The 18,407-nt window shown below is 42.3% G+C and overlaps 1 protein-coding gene across 2 annotated transcripts in view; it reads right to left on the bottom strand.

Moving 5' to 3' along the window:
* Window positions 1-18,407, bottom strand: part of CAMK1D (calcium/calmodulin dependent protein kinase ID) — a 130,167-nt gene that overhangs the window by 86,876 nt on the left and 24,884 nt on the right. The window contains exon 1 of one of the 2 annotated variants that reach the window (XM_081957577.1): window positions 3,786-3,960. The exons of the other annotated variant lie outside the window; for it this stretch is intronic. Coding sequence (XP_081813703.1) covers window positions 3,786-3,880 — 95 coding nt within the window. The 5' untranslated portion in view covers window positions 3,881-3,960. Of the gene's footprint in view, window positions 1-3,785; window positions 3,961-18,407 lie in introns of those variants that run through there. 2 annotated transcript variants of the gene reach the window in all.

Here is an 18,407-nt window from a genome sequence, read left to right as displayed (position 1 = left end):
TTGGTTGTCACTCGCCCGGGCTTTTGCAGAAGCTTCCCTCTGAAGCCCGAGAGGAGGGAGGGGAGCGGACACCCGGCACACAGAAGAGCCGCATTAAAGGGTGTAAAGAGCCGCATGTGGCTCCCGAGCCGCGGGTTGCCCACCACTGAATTAGAAGGATAAAGAGATGAAAGAGGAGGACCAAATGGAGGAGGGAGGAGAAGGAGGACGGAGGAGCAGAGGAATGATGAAGGGGAGGAGGAGAAATGATGAATTAGAAGGAAAAGGATGAGGAGATGAATTAGAACGACCAAATGAAGGAGGAGGAAGAGAGGAATGATGAAGGAGGAGGGAGTGATGAGGAGAAATTATGAATTAGAAGGAGAAGGAGATGAAGGAGGAGGTCCAAATGGAGGAGGAGGAAGAGGAGGAGAGGAATGATGAAGGAGGAGGAGGAGGAGGAGGAGGAGGAGAAGTTACCTGACTATTCAAAGTTACAACGACACTGATGAAAGTGACTTATGACCATATTCCAAATTTACAACCATTGTAGCATCCCTGTGGTCACATGATCAAAATTCAGACACTTGGCAACAGACTCATACTTATGACGGTCGCTGTGTGATCCCTTTTTGCGACCTTCTGACAAGCCAAGTCCATGAGAAAGCCAGATTCACTTAACAACCGTGTGACTGGCTTAACAGCTGCAGTGATTCACCTAACAACTGTGGCAAGAAAGGTCCTAAAATGGGACAAAACTCATTTTGGAAGCCTTTCAAATGGGGCAAAGCAAATGTCTCACTTAGCAACAGAAACTGTGGGCTCAATTATGGCCATAAGTCAAGGATTGCCTGTATTATGTAGCTCTTAGTAAATCCAAGAGGGATTGGACATAAATGTGTGTGTGTATTGGAGAGAGAGAGAAAGAGAAAGAAAGAGAGAGAGAAAGAGAGAAAGAACGATAGAAAAACAGAAAGAAAGAGAGAAAGAGAGAGAGAGAAAGAAAAAAGAAAGAGAAAAAGAGAGAGAGTGAAATAGAAAGAAAGAAAGAAAGAGAGAGAGAAAGAGAGAGAAAGAAAGAAAGAAAGAAAAAGAAAGAGAGAAAGAGAGAGAGAGAGGGAAAGAGAGAGAGGGAAAGAGAAAAGAGAGAGGGAAAGAGAGAATGCATCTTTGACTGCAATTAAAATATCAGATAATATTTTTCAGCCGTTACTCTTCTGCTCTTCAGTCACAATTGCTCTCCTATGCCAGACTGTAAATGTGATGCTTCTGCTACAAGTGAAAAGGCCAAGAATGAGGTAATTATCTGTTTACAGTTCCAGAATCAGGGCTGTAAAAGCAGAATGAAGTTGTTTAGTCTGCGGGAAACAGGGCTGTGTATTCCACTGAAATATTATCCCATCCAATTTGTACTGCAATTGTATTTTTTATGAAACAAGCATGCAGAACTGACTTGGCAACAGGAAAAAATAATAATTAAAGATGTGTAAATGCAAAATACGACCTTATGGAGAAATGTAGAGCTCTTAATCACCCACATATGTTACCCGTTTAAATCAACATCTGTGCTGCCAGGATAATAATAATCTATAGTAGAAAAAAATATTATTAACCTAGGCAACATAGAGCAAACAGATTTGATTGAATATATCCATTGTTGGACGATTTGCACAATTCCTTGTGGCTGCATTAAGTCATTTCCGATGGTGTTACCGACCACAGTTGATAACCCTGGACAGAATGCACGTTAAAGGTTCTACAGCTAGTCCTCAGTTTACGACCAGAATTGGGGCTAGAATTCATAAGTCATAATTCATTGCAATCGTAAGTCGAGCAACGCCTAACCAGACCTAACATTTTATACTGCTTTTTACGGCAGTGGTTAAAGAGAATCTCGCAAATCAACTCTCCCAAATGGGCATTTTATTCCCCCCGTGATTAAACAATAAATTGAGGGTGAGTGTGTATTCTGCTCTTTAACTATGAAATAAGGAACAATATATTCAGTCCTTAAGTCATTACACTCCAGCTACGTCATAACTGATGGATAATAAAAGAACCTCTCTTCGTGTCTTATCCCAAAGGTGCTTTTTTCAGGAGGCAACTGGACTTTCTGTTTTTTTTTCTTTTGAAGACGTTTTGCTTCTTATCCAAGAAGCTTCTTCAGCTCTGACTGGATAGTGGGGAATGTCAGAAGCTTTTTGGATGAGAAGCGAAACGTCTTCAAAAAGAAAAAAACAAGAAAATTCAGTTGCCTCCTGAACAAAGAACCCTTGGGACAAGCCTGACCTGGATGACGGAGAATCTCTACTGACTTTTAGCTATGCAATTTGGGATGGACACCCTCGGAATATTGTGTGAGTAGGAATGGATTTCCAAAGGAAAAAATTGCAGATTACAGGAACCATTTGCACCACTCAGGGGACCCCCAAGGACACAGATAAAACCTCCAGGCGGCCTCAACGACCCTCTAAAAGGATGCAAATGACCAGCTGTCTGCAAGGAGCATAAATCCTTCCCTTCCCCACCATCCAGCCAGAGCTGAAGAAGCTTCTTGAATGAGAAGTGAAAAGTCTTCAAAAAGAAAAAAAAACAAGAAAGTCCAGCTGCCTCCTGAACAAAGCACCCTTGGGACAAGCTTGACCTGGGTGATGGAGAATCTCTACAGACTTCATGTTTTTGATCCATGTTTTTGGATCTACACTTTAAATTCATTTATATAGCTGTACATTTAGAACTCATCTGCACAAATCTCGCTTACAAATCCATTTTAAATCACCAACTGCTTACAATCATCTCTCTCCCCCAACCCAAAAAAATTATACTGAGCCCAAGAGACTACTAGACTATTCCCTTTCCTTCTGAATTCCTTTGCCCCCACACACAGTACGTGCGCGTATATTAAAATCTCGTTTTAACAGATTAATTAGGAGTAGAGTCTATTAGGGTTCCCGAAAGGCTTTTGATTCAGATACATCATCCAGCCAGTGCAAATGACACAAAGGCAGACAAATGATGAGCTTGGTTTATTTGCATAACTGTCATTATGCAAATGCAGCCCTTCCCTTAATGACACGATGACACAACAATATAAATCACGGAAGAATTCGTTCTGTTGCATATGAAATTCATTTTTGATCCCAATGTCTTGAGCTTTTCCTGTCCTGCATCTGAAATATTTTTTCTCCCTTCTTCACCTCGCTAAAGGTTTATTAAATGAATTAAAAGGAATGATAGTGCAAAAACCCAGAAAAATTGTATTTCCAGCTGCCGTAATATCCTGCCGCAATGCATTTAGGAAAATTGCTACTAAAAAGGGGGAAAAAGATGTTTTAAAGCCCTCCAGATTAGGTATAAGTGGATAATTCTTTTGTAATTAATTTTTAGGTAAGCTGAATCATTAGTCAATCGATGTCAATCACCAAATTAATAACCTTAGAAACAAAAGCCCAACATTGTTGAAGTATTTTGAATACACTTGACATAGAAAGGAAGGATTGCTATGCGAGCATATAACCATCTTTTCTGGGAGTTCAAGCCTACATATCTTAAAATTGCTGAGGTGGAGAAATATTATTTTGGTCCACACAAAAACCGTGTCTGAATTTTGTGCTTGAAATGGAAAAGAATGAAACTTTGATTTTGGGTTTTACCAATTAGATTGATAGAATAGAATAACGGAGTTGGAAGGGACCTTGGAGGTCTTCTAGTCCAACCCCTTTTTCAGACAGGAAACCCTATACCATTTCAGACAAATGGTTATCTAATCTCTTCTTCAAAACCTCCAGTGATGGAGCACCCCTTACTTCTGGAGGCAACTTCTGTTCCACTGGTTGATTGTCCTCACTCTTAGGAAGTTTCTCCTTAATTCAGGTTGCTTCTCTCCTTGATTAGTTTCCATCTGTTGCTTCTTGTCCTGCCCTCAAGGAAGCTTCCAGTCACGTATGAGGATTCTCTCAGTTTTTCCTCACAATTATCCAACCAAACAGGTTTGGTAAAAGAATGATTGATTGGCCCAAGGTCATCCAAAGAGCTCCTCTAGCCCATGATGGGCAGGAGAGTGGACCTTTTGTTCCTACTCCCATTTTAACCCCTACACCACAGTGGTTCTCCTATCTGATCCCTCTGCCGTAGCTTCCATTGGAGGACATTTGTCGCTCTGGCTACATACGTGTGTAACTCCCTGTCTTAAAAATGATTGATGGATAAAGGACCTAAAAACAGCCCAGAGAGTTAAATATTAAAACTTGGAAGTTATGTGGGAAAGGCCCAGATGCGATTTGCTCGTGACAAACATTCTCTCCAAATGCAAGCAAATTCAGCAAGGACCTTCAGATTGTGTTCCTTAGCCTCGTAAGCCCCTCTGCTGAACTTCTAAATGTAACACAAACAAATAGCCTTCAGACTAACACAACTGCGGGAGGGAGGGGAGGGAGGAAGGAAGAACGGAAGGAAGCGAAGAATGAAACAAAGATAAAGAAAGAAGGAAAGGAAAGAAAGAGGGAGAGAGAAAGAAAGAGAGAGAAAAAGAAAGAAAAAAGAAAAGAAGGAGAGTGTGTGTGAGAGAGAAAGAAAGAAAGAAAGAAAGAAAGAAAGAAAGAAAAAGAAAAGAGAAAGAGGAAGAAAGAGAGAGAAAGAAAGAAAGAGAAAGAATGAGTGAGAAAGTGTGTGAGAAAGAAAGTGAAAGAAAGGAAGATTAAGAAATAAATAAAAAGAGAAAGAAAGAGAATGAGAGTGAGAAAGTGTGTGAGAAAGAAAGAAAGAAAAAGAGAGAAAGAAAGAGAAAGTGAGAGAGAAAAGAAGAAAAAGAGAAAGAATGAAAAGTAAGTGTGAGAGAGAAAGCATAAGAAAGAAAGAAGAAAGAGAATGAGAGAGAAAGAAAGAGTGTGTGAGAAAGAAACTGCTGGAGGGAGGGGAGGGAGGAAGGAAGGGAAGAATGAGAAAGAGAAAGTGAGAGAGAGAGAGAGAGAGAAATAAGTGTGTGAGAGAAAGCATGAGAAAGAAAGAAAGAAAGAAAGAGAATGAGAGAGAGAAAGAGTGTGTGAGAAAGAAAGAAAAAAGAGAGAAAGAAAAAGTGAGAGATAGAGAAAGAGAGAGAATGAAAAAGTGTGAGAGAGAAAGCATGAGAAAGAAAGAAAGAAAGAAAGAAAGAAAGAAAGAAAGAAAGAAAGAAAGAAAGTCAAAATAACTCCCTGCCCCTAAACTGTCCAGAACCTAAGCCCACATACATCATAATACAACTTGACTTGTTCTGCATATTAACTCAGAAAAAAGCCCCCCCCCCGGTGTCTCGTGGGCCTCGTCTTCGTAACTGCGCATAGAAACATTTCCTCAATTAGCAATTGCCAAATGGATCTGAAACTGTGGAAAAAAGGGGTTTTTCAAAAGCGTCTGGGAGACCCGTCTAACGAAGTACATTTTTCATCCCAGCTCATGAAGTTGCCTCCCTCGGTGAAAGCCATCAATTACGATGATGACAGAAGACGCAAAACCCCAATATCCCCCCTGGTCTCTTTAGCTCCCCTTCTCACTGCAACTTCATAACTTCCAAGAAGGCAGAGCACAAAACAATTAAAACCTTCCCAAAGAGCTCCAGCCTTGAAAAACACTCTGTGACATGTTTCTCTCTCTCTCTCTCTCTCTTTTTATTATTTCTTTCATTTTTCAAATAAAATCATTGTTCCCCAAACTGCATCTGAACCTCTACCAAACAGGGTTTTTTCCCCACCATGCTTTTCATATAGATCACTTTTTAATTAAAGATACTATTTTATTCAGGTTTAAAATGTTGCAAATTTTAGGGAACGAGGCAAAGAAAAAAAAGGGAATTGATAATGTAAGACGAACGAGAGAGAAAGTAGGGAAAAGGTTATAAACTGCAATGGAGCCCAAAATTTATGTTGTCAAGTGAGACATTTGTGAGGTGGGTTTTGCCCCATTTTATGACCTCTCTTGCCACACTTGTTAAGTGAATCATTACAGTTCTTAAGTTAGTAACACAGTTCTTAAGTGAATCTGCATCAGAATCAGAATACAGCTGGAAGGGACCTTGGAGGTCTTCTAGTCCAGCCCACTGCTCAAGCAGGAGATATCATCTAAACCATTCCGGACAAGTGTACAGTCTCTTCTTAAAAGCCTCCAGTGATGAAGCACCCACAACTTCTGGTAGCAAGCTGTTCCATTGATTCTTTGATCTGGGATTACAGAATTACAGAATTGGATGCGACCTTGGAGGTCTTCTAGTCCAACCCTCTGCTCAGGCAGGAAGCCATATATACCATGCCAGACAGATGGCTGTCCAATCTCTTCCAGTGTTGGAGCATTCACATCTTCTGGTGGCAAGTTGTTCCACTGATTAATTGTTCTAACTGTCAGGAAATTTCTCCCCAGTTCTAGGTTGCTTCTCTTCTTGAACTCCAGAAGTTGTGGGTGCTCCATCCCTGAAGGTTTTTAAGAAGAGACTGGACAGCCACCTGGTATAATGTCTCCTGCTTGAGCAGTGGGTTGGACTAGAAGACCTCCAAGGTCCCATCAGGACTCGCCGCCCTGAGTCCTTTTGGAGAAGGGCGGCATATAAATCCAAACAAACAAACAAACAAACAAACAAACAAACAAACAAACAAACATCAAACTCTGTTATTCTGTTATGCTATTATCCTTCCTTCCTTCCTTCCTTCCTTCCTTCCTTCCTTCCTTCCTTCCTTCCTTCCTTCCTTTTCTCCTCCCTCCCACCCTTCTCCATCACTGGAGGGTTTTTTTAGAAGAGATTGGAGAACCATTTGTCTGAAATGGTATAGTGTCTCCTGCTTGAGCAGTGGTTTGGACTGGAAGACCTCCAAGATCCCTTCCAACTCTGTTATGCTATTTTCCTTCCTTCCTTCCTTCCTTCCTCCCTCCCTCCCTCCCTCCCTCCCTTCTCCACCACTGGAGGTTTTTAAGAAGAGATTGGACAACCATCTGTCTGAAATAATATAGGGTTGCCTGCCTGAGCAGAAGGTTGGGCTAGAAGACCTCCAAGGTCCCTTCCAGCTCCATCCTGATTGATAAATGCCATAAACTCTAACTCTTACTTTCAGCGTCCGCTGCATTAAACTGACCTTAGCAAATCTGTCTAAATAAAGAAGAGCTTACATAAAAGAGATCTATAAATGATTCCTGCTTACTTCTCTAAAAGGGAGAAGTCCTTGTGTGAGTGGGCAGCGATTTTAGGACAGCGCCCACAATCCGTTTCAGGGGGGAAATCTTCAACTGGGCTCTTGAATCAGCCTCCTCTAATACCAGCATTGCAAAAAATTAAATATAAAATTAAACAATTAAGAGCATCTCTGGAAATTTAAAGGCAGAAGATTCTCCTGGGGAGGGGGGGGAGCCCAAAACAAAAAATAAACTCACGCTTGAGCAATTTCTCTGGGTGATGCTGGATATTAATAGCACCCTTTTTTAAAGATAGTAAATCGCACCTCCCAACACCCACCTCTTCTTTGAAACCCTGCTAGTCTTCACAAAGATTTTACTCTCCTTGGGAAAGTTTGTGAAAAGGTGTTGGGAGATTGTCCAAGACTGCTGAATATAAACTCGGATAGGTTTTGTATAGCCACGTCTCAGAATAGAATAGAATAGAATAGAATAGAATAGAATAGAATAGAATAGAATAGAATAGAATAGAATAGAATAGGGTTTACATACTAGCTTCATCTACCGTGGTTTCCACCAAGGTCCTCTGTTCCGGCGGGAACAGAGGTTTAATCCTATTGGTCGAAGGGTCTGACAGCTCCCTATAAAAGGGCTGTTGTCAAACTCAACTTTCGCTGGAAGGTTTTCACTTGTTGTACTTCATAAAGAGCTGTTGTTACCATTAAGCCTTTGTGTGCCTATCCATTACCCAATCTAACAAATACAATAGAATAGAACAGAGATATAGATTAGAATAAAATAAAATAAAATAGAATAGAGATATAAAGTAGAATAAAATAGAATAGAGATATAGAGTAGAATAAAATAGAATAGAATGGAATAGAATGGAATGGAATATATAGAATAGAATAGAATAGAATAGAATAGAATAGAATAGAATATAGAGTAGAGTAGAGTAGAATAGAATAAAATAGAATAGAATAGAATAGAATAACAGAGTTCGAAGGGACCTTGGAGGTCTTCTAGTCCAACCCTCCAGGAGTGGGTTGCTATTGGCATTACTGCCTGTTAGGTGCACAAAAAATTATGTTTGGTCCGTACATTTCCCCCCTATAAATAAATACCTGGGCAATGCCAGGTTATCGGCTTGGCTAGTATGGTATAAATAAACGTGTGATCTGGAGAACCTCCAATGTCTTATTCCAAAAGTGACTGATGTTGAACTGATGGGAGGAACTAAAACAATGTTAACCTCAGACAGGGCGAGAGATTCATCCCAGTGGCTGATTTTTGAAGGTCAGGGAAGGCCACAGACTATTAGTCATTTAATTTATCTTCCACGGATTCTTTCTCCCAGAGAGAGAAGAAACCAGACAGATATCTTGGAGGGTTCAGAGCACCATGCAATTTTGGCTGCAGAGAAAGGCACCGTTTGCTGACTTCTCTTGAGTCAGCAAAAGATTTTAGGATGTCCGATTAGGAGGGAAAAATCCTCCCACGCCTGCATGCCAGGAGTCTATTTTTGAAAATGGAGTAAGATGGGGTGGGTAACGAGCACAGGAGTGTGAAAAGCCCTTGGAAGGGGGCAAAAAAGTCAGTCACAAGTAAATGTCACTGCTGAATCAGCTCAGGACCCAGGAATCTAAGCACCGATCTTTAAAAGAAAAGTAATTAGAAAACGGTTGAGATGAAAAACCCACCAGAATAGAATAGAATAGAGAAGAGAAGAGTGAATAGAATAGTAAGTAGAGTAGAGTAGAATAGAATAGAGAAGAATGAATAGAATAGTGAGTAGAGTAGAGTAGAGTAGAGTAGAGTAGAGTAGAGTAGAGTAGAGTAGAGTAGAGTAGAGTAGAGAAGAGTGAATATAATAGTGAGTAGAGTGGAGTAGAATAGAATAGAATGGAAAAGAAAAGAGAAGAGTGAATATAATAGTGAGTAGAGTAGAGTAGAGTAGAATAGAGAAGAGAAGAGTGAATAGAATAGTGAGTAGAATAGAGTAGAGTAGAGTAGAGTAGAGTAGAGTAGAGTAGAATAGAATAGAATAGAATATGGAAGAGAAGAGTGAATAGAATAGTGAGTAGAGTAGAATAGAATAGAATAGAATAGAGAAGAGTGAATAGAATAGTGAGTAGAATAGAGTAGAATAGAATAGAATATGGAAGAGAAGAGTGAATAGAATAGTGAGACCAGTGAGGCGCGTCTCAACGTGAATGACATCGAGCTGGCCATGCCCACCCAGTCACATGACCATCTAACCACGCCCACCCAGCCGCTCGTTAGGCAGATCCTATTAGTGGTCCGCGGGCTTTAAAATTATGAATTTAGTGGTCCCGGAGGTCCAAATGGTTGGTGACCCCTGCTATAAACCAACCTTCATATAGAAGGACAGAAATACACATATTTTTATGGTCTGGGAATGAAAGAGACTGGGAGAAACCATAAAAATAATATTAGCTTCAAGGGAATTTGACATTCTACCAGTTCATTTGGAACAGGGAGCTAAGAATGTGAGGCTGGCTTTCCTGAATTGAAACTAAAAAGAAACTTCGTTGTTGTTGTTGTTTTTTTGGGGGGGAACAAACACCAAAATTAATGTATCCGCCTCAAAAGAGGCCAAATACTCCATTGCTTCTTTTTGCTTGCAAATAACAATTAAATTGAGAGAAAACATTAAAATGTTGCCTTTTCCTTTTAGAGCCATATTCAATAGCTACCAAGGTAGCTGTAGTGGGAAAAATAAGAGGTATTAAGTAAGACTAACAGTTTGTAACCATAATAGACTGGGATGGGAACTTGGAGGTCACCTAATCCAACCCCCTCCTCTCACAGGAGACCTATACTATTTCTGATAGATGGCTGTTCAGTCTCTTGTTAAAAGCCTCCAGTGATGGGGCATTCACAACTTCTGGAGGCAAGTTGCTCCACTGATTAATTGTTCTAACTGTCAGGAAGTTTCTCCTCAGTTCTAGTTGCTTCTCTCCTTGATTAGTTTCCACCCATTGCTTCTTGTTCTACCCTCAGGTGCCTTGGAGAATAGTTTGACTCCCTCTTCTTTGTGGCAACCCCTGAGATATTGGAACAATGCTATCATGTCTCCCCTAGTCCTTCTCTTCATTAGACCAGACATATCCAGTTCCTGCAACCGTTCTTCATATGTTTGAGTCTCCAGTCCCCTAATCCTCTTTCTTGCTCTTCTCTGCACTCTTTCTAGAGTCTCCGCATCTTTTCTACATCGTGGCGACCAAAACTGAATGCGGGATTCCAAGTGTGGCCTTACCAAGGCATTATAAAGTGGTATTAACCCTTCACGTGATCTTGATTCTATCCCTCTGTTGATGCAGCCTAGAACTGGGTTGGCTTTTTTGGATGCTGTCCCACATTGTTAACTCATCTCGTTGTTGTCTCATTCACGGCTTTGAGTTATTTGTTAAAAATAATAAAGGCGGGATAAAATTCTTTTTTTAAAAAAGTTTGAAGATCTATGCGAATAAAGAAGAGACAGAGTCCTCTAGTTATGACCTTGGGAAATCATCCACTCCAATTGTTCTAAGGAAGCCCAATGCCTTTTTCAACCTCTCTTTTAACTGTTTCAAAAGACACACGGACAGTTTAATGCAAATCAGAAACCAGGATGCGCTCCGTCCCTCTTTCAAAAGGAAATGAAATCAACTGTAAAACAGCACCAGTTTTGCATTCAAAAGACACACACCGAAAAAACAACAACCCAAAATAACCTTTTTGCAAATTCATTTTCCTGAGCCGGGAGCGTTTCCTGTCCCACTTAGGACATGAAAATCTTGTTTTCATTGCACAACTGTACTTCCTCTTTCGCAGAATTTTAGAAGGGGAACTAGGCGACAACCTCTTCCATGGGTCAACCTCTCTCTGTCCTTTCCCACATAGGTCCCCTGATGTAGTTTTATTTCCAGGAAACATCCATTCTGCTGGAAAAACGTGGGAAGCTGCACAATTTATTTACACGCAAAACCTTTGCACGAGTTATGCAAAAGACTTTCAAACCAAGCAAAGACCTCATATTAATTGAGCAGGAGGTGTGAACCCACAAAGGAGAAACAGAGGGGTTTCCCCCCCCCCAGGCTTACAATTCCCCCTTTGTAAATTCTACTTCCAGTTGTGGTTGTTGTTGTTGTTGTTTACTTCCAACTAGGCTCGGAGACAAGTCCAACATGGAGAAGCAATCGATGGGATTTTCAGAGGAGAAAAAAATGAAGACCCAAAACATCAAAGCAAAGTGTGTGGGAAGTATAACCACCACATAATCCAAGTTTTTATGTGAATAACCTATGTGATTGTTGAAGGGAAGATGTAGGGGAAGGAGTTGGCAGAAACTGGGGTCGGAGTCAAAAGAGGAAGCAGCCGAGAATCCCTATGTAGCCACAAGCAAACCAATTCCAACTTCCCTTGAATTCCACAGATCCTTCTCTTAACTCCTAACACAAGGCTGTTAAACTCATGGCCCGCGGGCCGGATCCGGCCCGCAATGTGGTCAGATCCAGCCCGCAGGGCCATCCTGGTCTACCCAATGCGAAAAGGAAAGATCAGGCCAGTGTAGCTTCGGCCTGTTCTACTCTGCGCGAAGAGGAAACATGCCAGCAGTGCCATCAAGGTGGCCACGTCCACCCAGGGCCATGCCTACCCAGTTGACCCCCTCCCCCACCAAGGTCAACCACAACCCTGATGTGGCCCTCAATGAAATTGAGTTTGACACCCCTGTCCTAGCAGGTGAGCTGAAAAGATACCTGTGCAAGTAGATTTTTAGAAGTAAATCCGCTTAATTGGGCCTTCTGGGGGGACCTGGTCTTTAACGCCTAACAGCGATACACACAGGGGTGGGATTCAGGCGGTTCGGAGTGGTTTGGATACTAATTTTGCACCTGGTTCGCCGAACTGGTTGAGGATGGACTCACTGGGTCCATCTACCCTTTCCCTCCCATCCCAGGAGTCGCCACGTACCCCGTTAATCATGCCGGGTAAGTACAGGGCCTGCCCGGGGACTCTGGGAGGCTGAAAAATGGGCCTACTGGAAGTTCCGTAAGTCCGGAAACAGGTCCGTTCCCGGCTTCTGGAGGGTCTCCGTAGCCCAGGGGAGGCTGCTTTCATCCTCCGGGAGGCTCAGGGAAAGCCTCCGGAGCAGGGGTGGGTCCTGGCTGTGGCTACTGCCAACTCGCTCAGGGACGTTCCCCGCGCGCGCATGAGCATTACTTTAAAAAAATACTTCTGTGCATGCGCAGAAGCAAAAAACAAGATGGCGGCATCTATGATGCCGCCAAGAGAACCGGTTTGGGGGCATGGCAGGCTGAATTGCTACCTATCAAACCGGTAGGAACCCACCTCTGCTCCGGAGCCTAGGGAGAGTGAAAACTACCCCCTCCCCGTTGTGGTCCAGGAGGCCAAGTAGGCCGTGGCAGAGAACCGGTTGCTAACATTTTTGAATCCCACCCCTGGATACACACTTACATACACACTCACGCAGAGATCGAACTAACGGCAGAGGTTAGAGCTATTGTGATATCTCTCCTAGCAATCCATCCTTCACTTCTAGACTCAGTTCTCCCTGGATTTTTTTTCTTAGCCTACACAGGGATCTTAATTCAGAGTTTATTTCTACCCCGTGATTCGTCTCTTCTAGTTCTTAAAAGCCAGGCTGATTTTTCAGGTTCTTCGGTGGGGGGGGGGGGAGTCCTAACGCATAGCATTGGGCAAGAAAGCGGGGGGGGGGGGGAAACCACACAAAGGGGACTTTGATCAATTCTTCTGGCAGGAAGGTGTCTTGTCAGGAAGGCTTTTATTTTTATCAACGTTAACAAAACAAGGACCTGGGGATTTAAGGCAGCCAAACAATGTCAGAGTAAGGCTATCATCATTAATCAGCAAGCAGACAGGCAGACAGGAACAGGGAGCAAAAAGGAAACTGCAAAACGGAGTTAAGCAGCACTAAAGGGATATGTCTGTGTGTGTGTGTCTGTGTGTTGTATTTGTGTGTTGTATTTGTGCTGATAAATAAATAAAGGGAGACTAGTATAGATCTATTTCAAGCTATTTAGCTCTCATCAGCTAGCTTGAAATAGATCTATACTACTCTCCCTTTATTTATTTATCAGCACAAATACAACACAAATACAACAAAGGCAACATTAAAAATATGGTTTTCTGCCTGGATGGTCTCCTGGAGTGAGCCAAAAGACAAAAAGAGGAAGCAGTGTGTTCCCTCCCATATTTGGGCATACCAGGGGTTGTGACACAATACACACACACAAACACGTATGTATATGTATATATTTCCCTGACAGCGTTATCCTAGTGACTTCAGTGCCCCCAAAATTATTGAGTGCTGGAGAGGAGTAAATAGAAATAGAATAACAGAGTTGGGACCTTGGAGGTCTTCTAGTCCAACTCACTGCCTAGGCAGGAAACCCTGCAGCACTTCAGACAAATGGTTATCCAACATCTTCTTAAAGACTCCCAGTGTTGGAACATTCACAACTTCTGAAGGCAAGTTGTTCCACTGATTCATTGTTCTCACTGTCAGGAAATTTCTCCTCAGTTCTAGGTTGCTTCTCTCCTTCATTAGTTTCCACCCATTGCTTCTTGTCCTGCCTTCAATAACTTGACTCCCTCTTCTTTGTGGTAGCCCCTCATATCTTGGAAGACTGCTCTCATGTCTCACCTAGTCCTCCCACCTGCCCGGACACTTCTGCACATGTGCAGTAGTGTCGCACAGGCAAAGAAGAAAGTACGGGAGGATACCCAAACCGGTAGTAAAAGAATTAGAACCCACCTTCACCTGGGAGGGCGGGGTGGGTGGGTAACCAGTGCGAACTGGCTGAATCCCACCCCTGCCTGAGTCTCCCCTGATTAATTTAAGCAACGTCCAGCCTCCAACAACGCAACCGTTGACCCATGGAGATTAGTTAAAAATAGTCAGCCAGGCACGGAGAAAGCTGCTCTTAAATCCTTTATGCAACTGAAGTTAAAACTCTGACCTAGATGGCCAGATAACGTAAACGACAAAGTATATAATTCAGCCAAACTTGTCCTGATCTGTTAAAAGAAAGCTGCAAAAATTGTAATGGGAGACCCCCCAGCAGGAAATCTTTGCCACTGAACATGGAGACAAAAAACCTGGCACTTTACTTGCATTTGGAAAGGGAATTTAATCACTTCTGTACATTATCCCCCCCCCCCCCCAATATGTCAAGGAACTGAATGCTTCTGCAAAACGTTGGTTAATAAATTTATTACCTAATCTCAGGGAGGCTTGCGAGATTCTTCCAAACGCAACGTTTAAAAAGAAGAAGATTGTGCAGTTATGCCACCAGCAACCATACTGAACAAGAGAATAATATGATGGTATTCAATTCAATAACCCAAGTTAAAGATGTATGTGAGAATAACTAAAATACGCTGAAATATCAATTTGCCAATAAAGGAGAATATTTGCAGTTCAGGGTTGAACTGAGGGGTCTTTTCCAACTTTGTTATATTCCTTCCTTCCTTCCTTCCTTCCTTCCTTCCTTCCTTCCTTCCTTCCTTCCTTCCTTCTTTCTCCCTCACTGGAGGTTTTTAAGAAGAGATTGGACAACCATTTGTCTGTAATGGCAGAGAGTCTCCTGCCTGAGCAGGGGGTTGGACTAGAAGACCTCCAAGGGTCCCTTTCACTTCTTTTATTCTGCTATTTTTCTCATCATATCAAGAGGTCTGCTCAGAACCTACACAGACAATGACCTGCTCCTTCAAGCTTGCTTTTTTGCTTATTTCTACACAATCAAGACCATAAAATATTTCCATATCCTTCTCTTTGTGCTGTATCAACTCCTGTGTGATGCAAATGTATCCCAGCCAATTTATTTGAATGCAAAACATTTCCAAACAGAATCCGTTGCCTATTTTGAATGTCTGCTTACACAACTCCAGTTTTCATTCTACCGGGACAAAAATTGCCCCTCTCCATCAAGCATCGCCTGCCCTATACTACAGGTAGTCCTCGACTTACAACGGTTCGTTTAGTGACCGTTGGAAGTTACGATGGCACTGAAAAAAGTGATTTATGACTGTTTTTCATACTTATGACCACCCCCGCATCCCCACAGCAGGATGTAAATAAATAAATAAACAAGAGTGTGCAGTGATGGATAGCCTCACAAAAGAGATCAATCATAAAGGAGAAACAGATTATTATAAGGTATGGAATGAATGGTATAAATGGTTAGAGGACAGGTGTAAAGCTTAAGGAAAGATTAAATGAAGAAGGGACAGGAGTTAGAAATCAGTAATAAATATGTAGGAATGGAACCGACATGAATGACTGTAACTCAAGAAATGAATGTATTTGTATGTATAAAAACACTGGAATTACATGTATAGATAATGGCATATTGGAGTGGGGGGGAGGGGAAATGCACATATAATGGATGTATACCAATATGGAAATGTTGTATAGAGGAAAACTGTTAAAAGTTGTTTCATTTTTGTTTTAAACAATTATTAAAAATAAAATAAAATGAAATAAAGAAATAAACACATAAAGAAAGGAAGGAAGGAAGGAAGAAAGAAAGAAACAAATAAAATATTTAGAAATGTGGGAAGAATCCCGAGATTGAAACGGGTTGTAAAAATATCAAACAATCAACTAAAGACGTTTTTACGTGGGAGTCTGACTCCCTAAGGGAATTACACTCTTAAACTTCTCACAATAAATAAGCAAAGTTTGACTGGGAGAGCAAAGAGCTAACTTCTCTTAAGGAAACAATACAGTGAGATAGTGGGAATAATACGTCCTTCCATCCACTCCTGAACAGCCTCTTCTATGGTCTTAGTCTAACCCTAATGCTTGAGCCCAGCATTTCTCAAACTTCATAATTTTAAGAAGTGTGGATTTCAATGGTCAGAATTCCCCAGCCATCCATTCCGGGCATTGAAATCCACACATTTTAAAATTGCCAAGTTTGAAAAATATTGCCTTAACCATTATACCCAACTGACTCTTTTTGTATAAACACACCATGCTTATAATGAATCCTCATATTTTTCTATGCTGCACATTGTTTTATGGCCATGTGTATTTGCTTCTTGTTGTTGTTAGTTGCCAAGTCATGACCGATCCATCGCGACCCCATGGACCACATTTCTCCAGGCCTTCCTGTCCTCTACCATCCTCTGGAGTCCATTGAAGCTCACACCGACTGCTTTGGTGACTCCATCCAGCCACCTCCTTCTCTGCCGTCCCCTTCTTCTTCTTTCGCCTCCATCGTTCCCAGCATGAGGCTCTTCTCCAGGGAGTCCTTCTTCCTTCTCATCAGGTGGCCAAAGGATTTGCGCTTCCTCTTCAGGATCTGGCCTTCTAAAGAGCAGTCAGGGTTGATCTCCTCTAAGACTGACCGGTTGGATGGCCTTGCAGTCCAAGGGACTCAATGCAGGAGTCTTCTTCTCCAGCACCAGAGTTCAAAGGCCTCCATTCTTTGGCGCTCAGCCTTCCTTATGGTCCAACTTTCACAGCCATCCATTGCAACTGGGAAAACCATCGCCTTGACTAGTTCTTGCTAGATATACCAATAAACACACTATTCTTTCCAGAAAATGCCTGCAGCCCAACAGATTATATTATTATTATTATTATTTTAAAAATCATACATTTTGCATTTCCAATGGAGCAATTTTGAACTGCAATAATTCCCAGCATGCTTAAAGAAAGAGTGGCATAGAACAGAGCTCCCCAACCTTGGCAACCGTACGACTTGTGGACTTCAACTCCCAGAATTCTTCCTGGCTGAGGAATTCTGGGAGTTGAAGTCCACAAGTCATAAAATTTCCAAAGTTCCAAAGGAGAATCCTGGCCTAGAACCTAAGACAGAATCAGACCGCTTGCCTTCCCCTGGACTATAAATTGCAATCATTTCTTCCTCCAGGATGATGGTTTGGCAGTTAAATTAATCATACTTTGCATGTGTCTCTCCCAGAATTTCTGAACGAGAGGAAGTTACACCCACAACCCACAACAAGAAATGATCCTCAGCTAATCTAGAGGAAAGAGATGTGTTGCTTTACGGCAGTTTTGAAGATTGCCCCAAACAAGATCTTATCAGATCTTCCTCAGCTATCCCAAAGCTGCATTACTTTTCAGGAGGCAACTGGATTTATAATCTTTTTTCTTTGAAGAGGTTTCGCTTTTCATCCAAGAGGCTTCTTCAGCTCTGGGGAACAGAAGGCTGGGGAGCGAAATATCCTGTCGGATCTGAAGAAGCTTCTTGGATGAGAAGCGAAAACTCTTCAAAAGGAAAAAAAAGCCAAGAAAGTTGAGTTGTCTCCTGAAGAAAATCAAAAATGCCTTTGGGACAACCATGACCTGGAGGGCGGAGAATCCCGACAGACTTTTTATCTTCTGCAGCTGTTTTGGCAAGTCTAGGAAGAGAAGTGACATTTCTCCTTCCTTATCTTTCCTCTGCCTCCATTGTTTGTGGTTACCTAGATAACACACACAGAAACGCACACACACACAAGAGGAGACTATGACGTTCCTGGTTGATGTATCTGCAGACAAAGGACATCTGTTTCCATTACCTACCACCCCAGCCTTTATCGTGCTGGATGGGCACACACATGTGTCTCGTCATTCAGCACCTGACGGGACCTGCCATCCTCGGATGATTGAGCCTTGGGCATCACAGCACACCATGCCTTGCAAGCCACCGGTCCTGCCTGCCCCCTGACAGCTGGGACTCTGTTTGAAGGCAACGAAAAGACGGTATCTTGGCAACAGCCTCCGTTCCGATGATGACTAAACGCAGCAAGAATCGGTTTATGACCGGACTCTCGACTCTCAGGAATTGCAGGGGGGAGGGGGGGACTCAATCCAGCCACCCACCAGGCTCCAAAGCAGGAGCTTCTCCACGGAACTTCTCGTCACTTGATCTGATGGTATTTATCTAGATTGTCAACATCATGTTCCAATTGAACAACAGCCAGGAGATGGAAACAGGTCTCCGTTACAATCCCCGACAGAGAGGGGGAGAGAGGGGGGGAGAGAGGGGGGGAGGGAGGGAGACAGAGGAAGAGAAAGAGAGGAAGAGAAAGAGAGGGAGAGGGAGGGAGAGGGAGAGAGAGAGGGAGAAAGAGAGAGAAAGAGAGGGGGTAAGAGGAGGGAGAGAGAGAGAGAGAGAGAGAGAAGATGAAGGCCACAAAGGTAGTGTAAAGTCATATTAGAAGGGGCTAACAAGACTTTTTATGCGATGATTTTCAAATTTAGGAGATACTTGCCATGATTTGCCAAGTCA

The sequence above is a fragment of the Natrix helvetica genome (assembly GCF_964273705.1).
Source record: "Natrix helvetica genome assembly, chromosome: 6".
Lineage (NCBI taxonomy): Eukaryota > Metazoa > Chordata > Lepidosauria > Squamata > Natricidae > Natrix > Natrix helvetica.
This window is presented reverse-complemented; position numbering and strand designations above follow the sequence as displayed.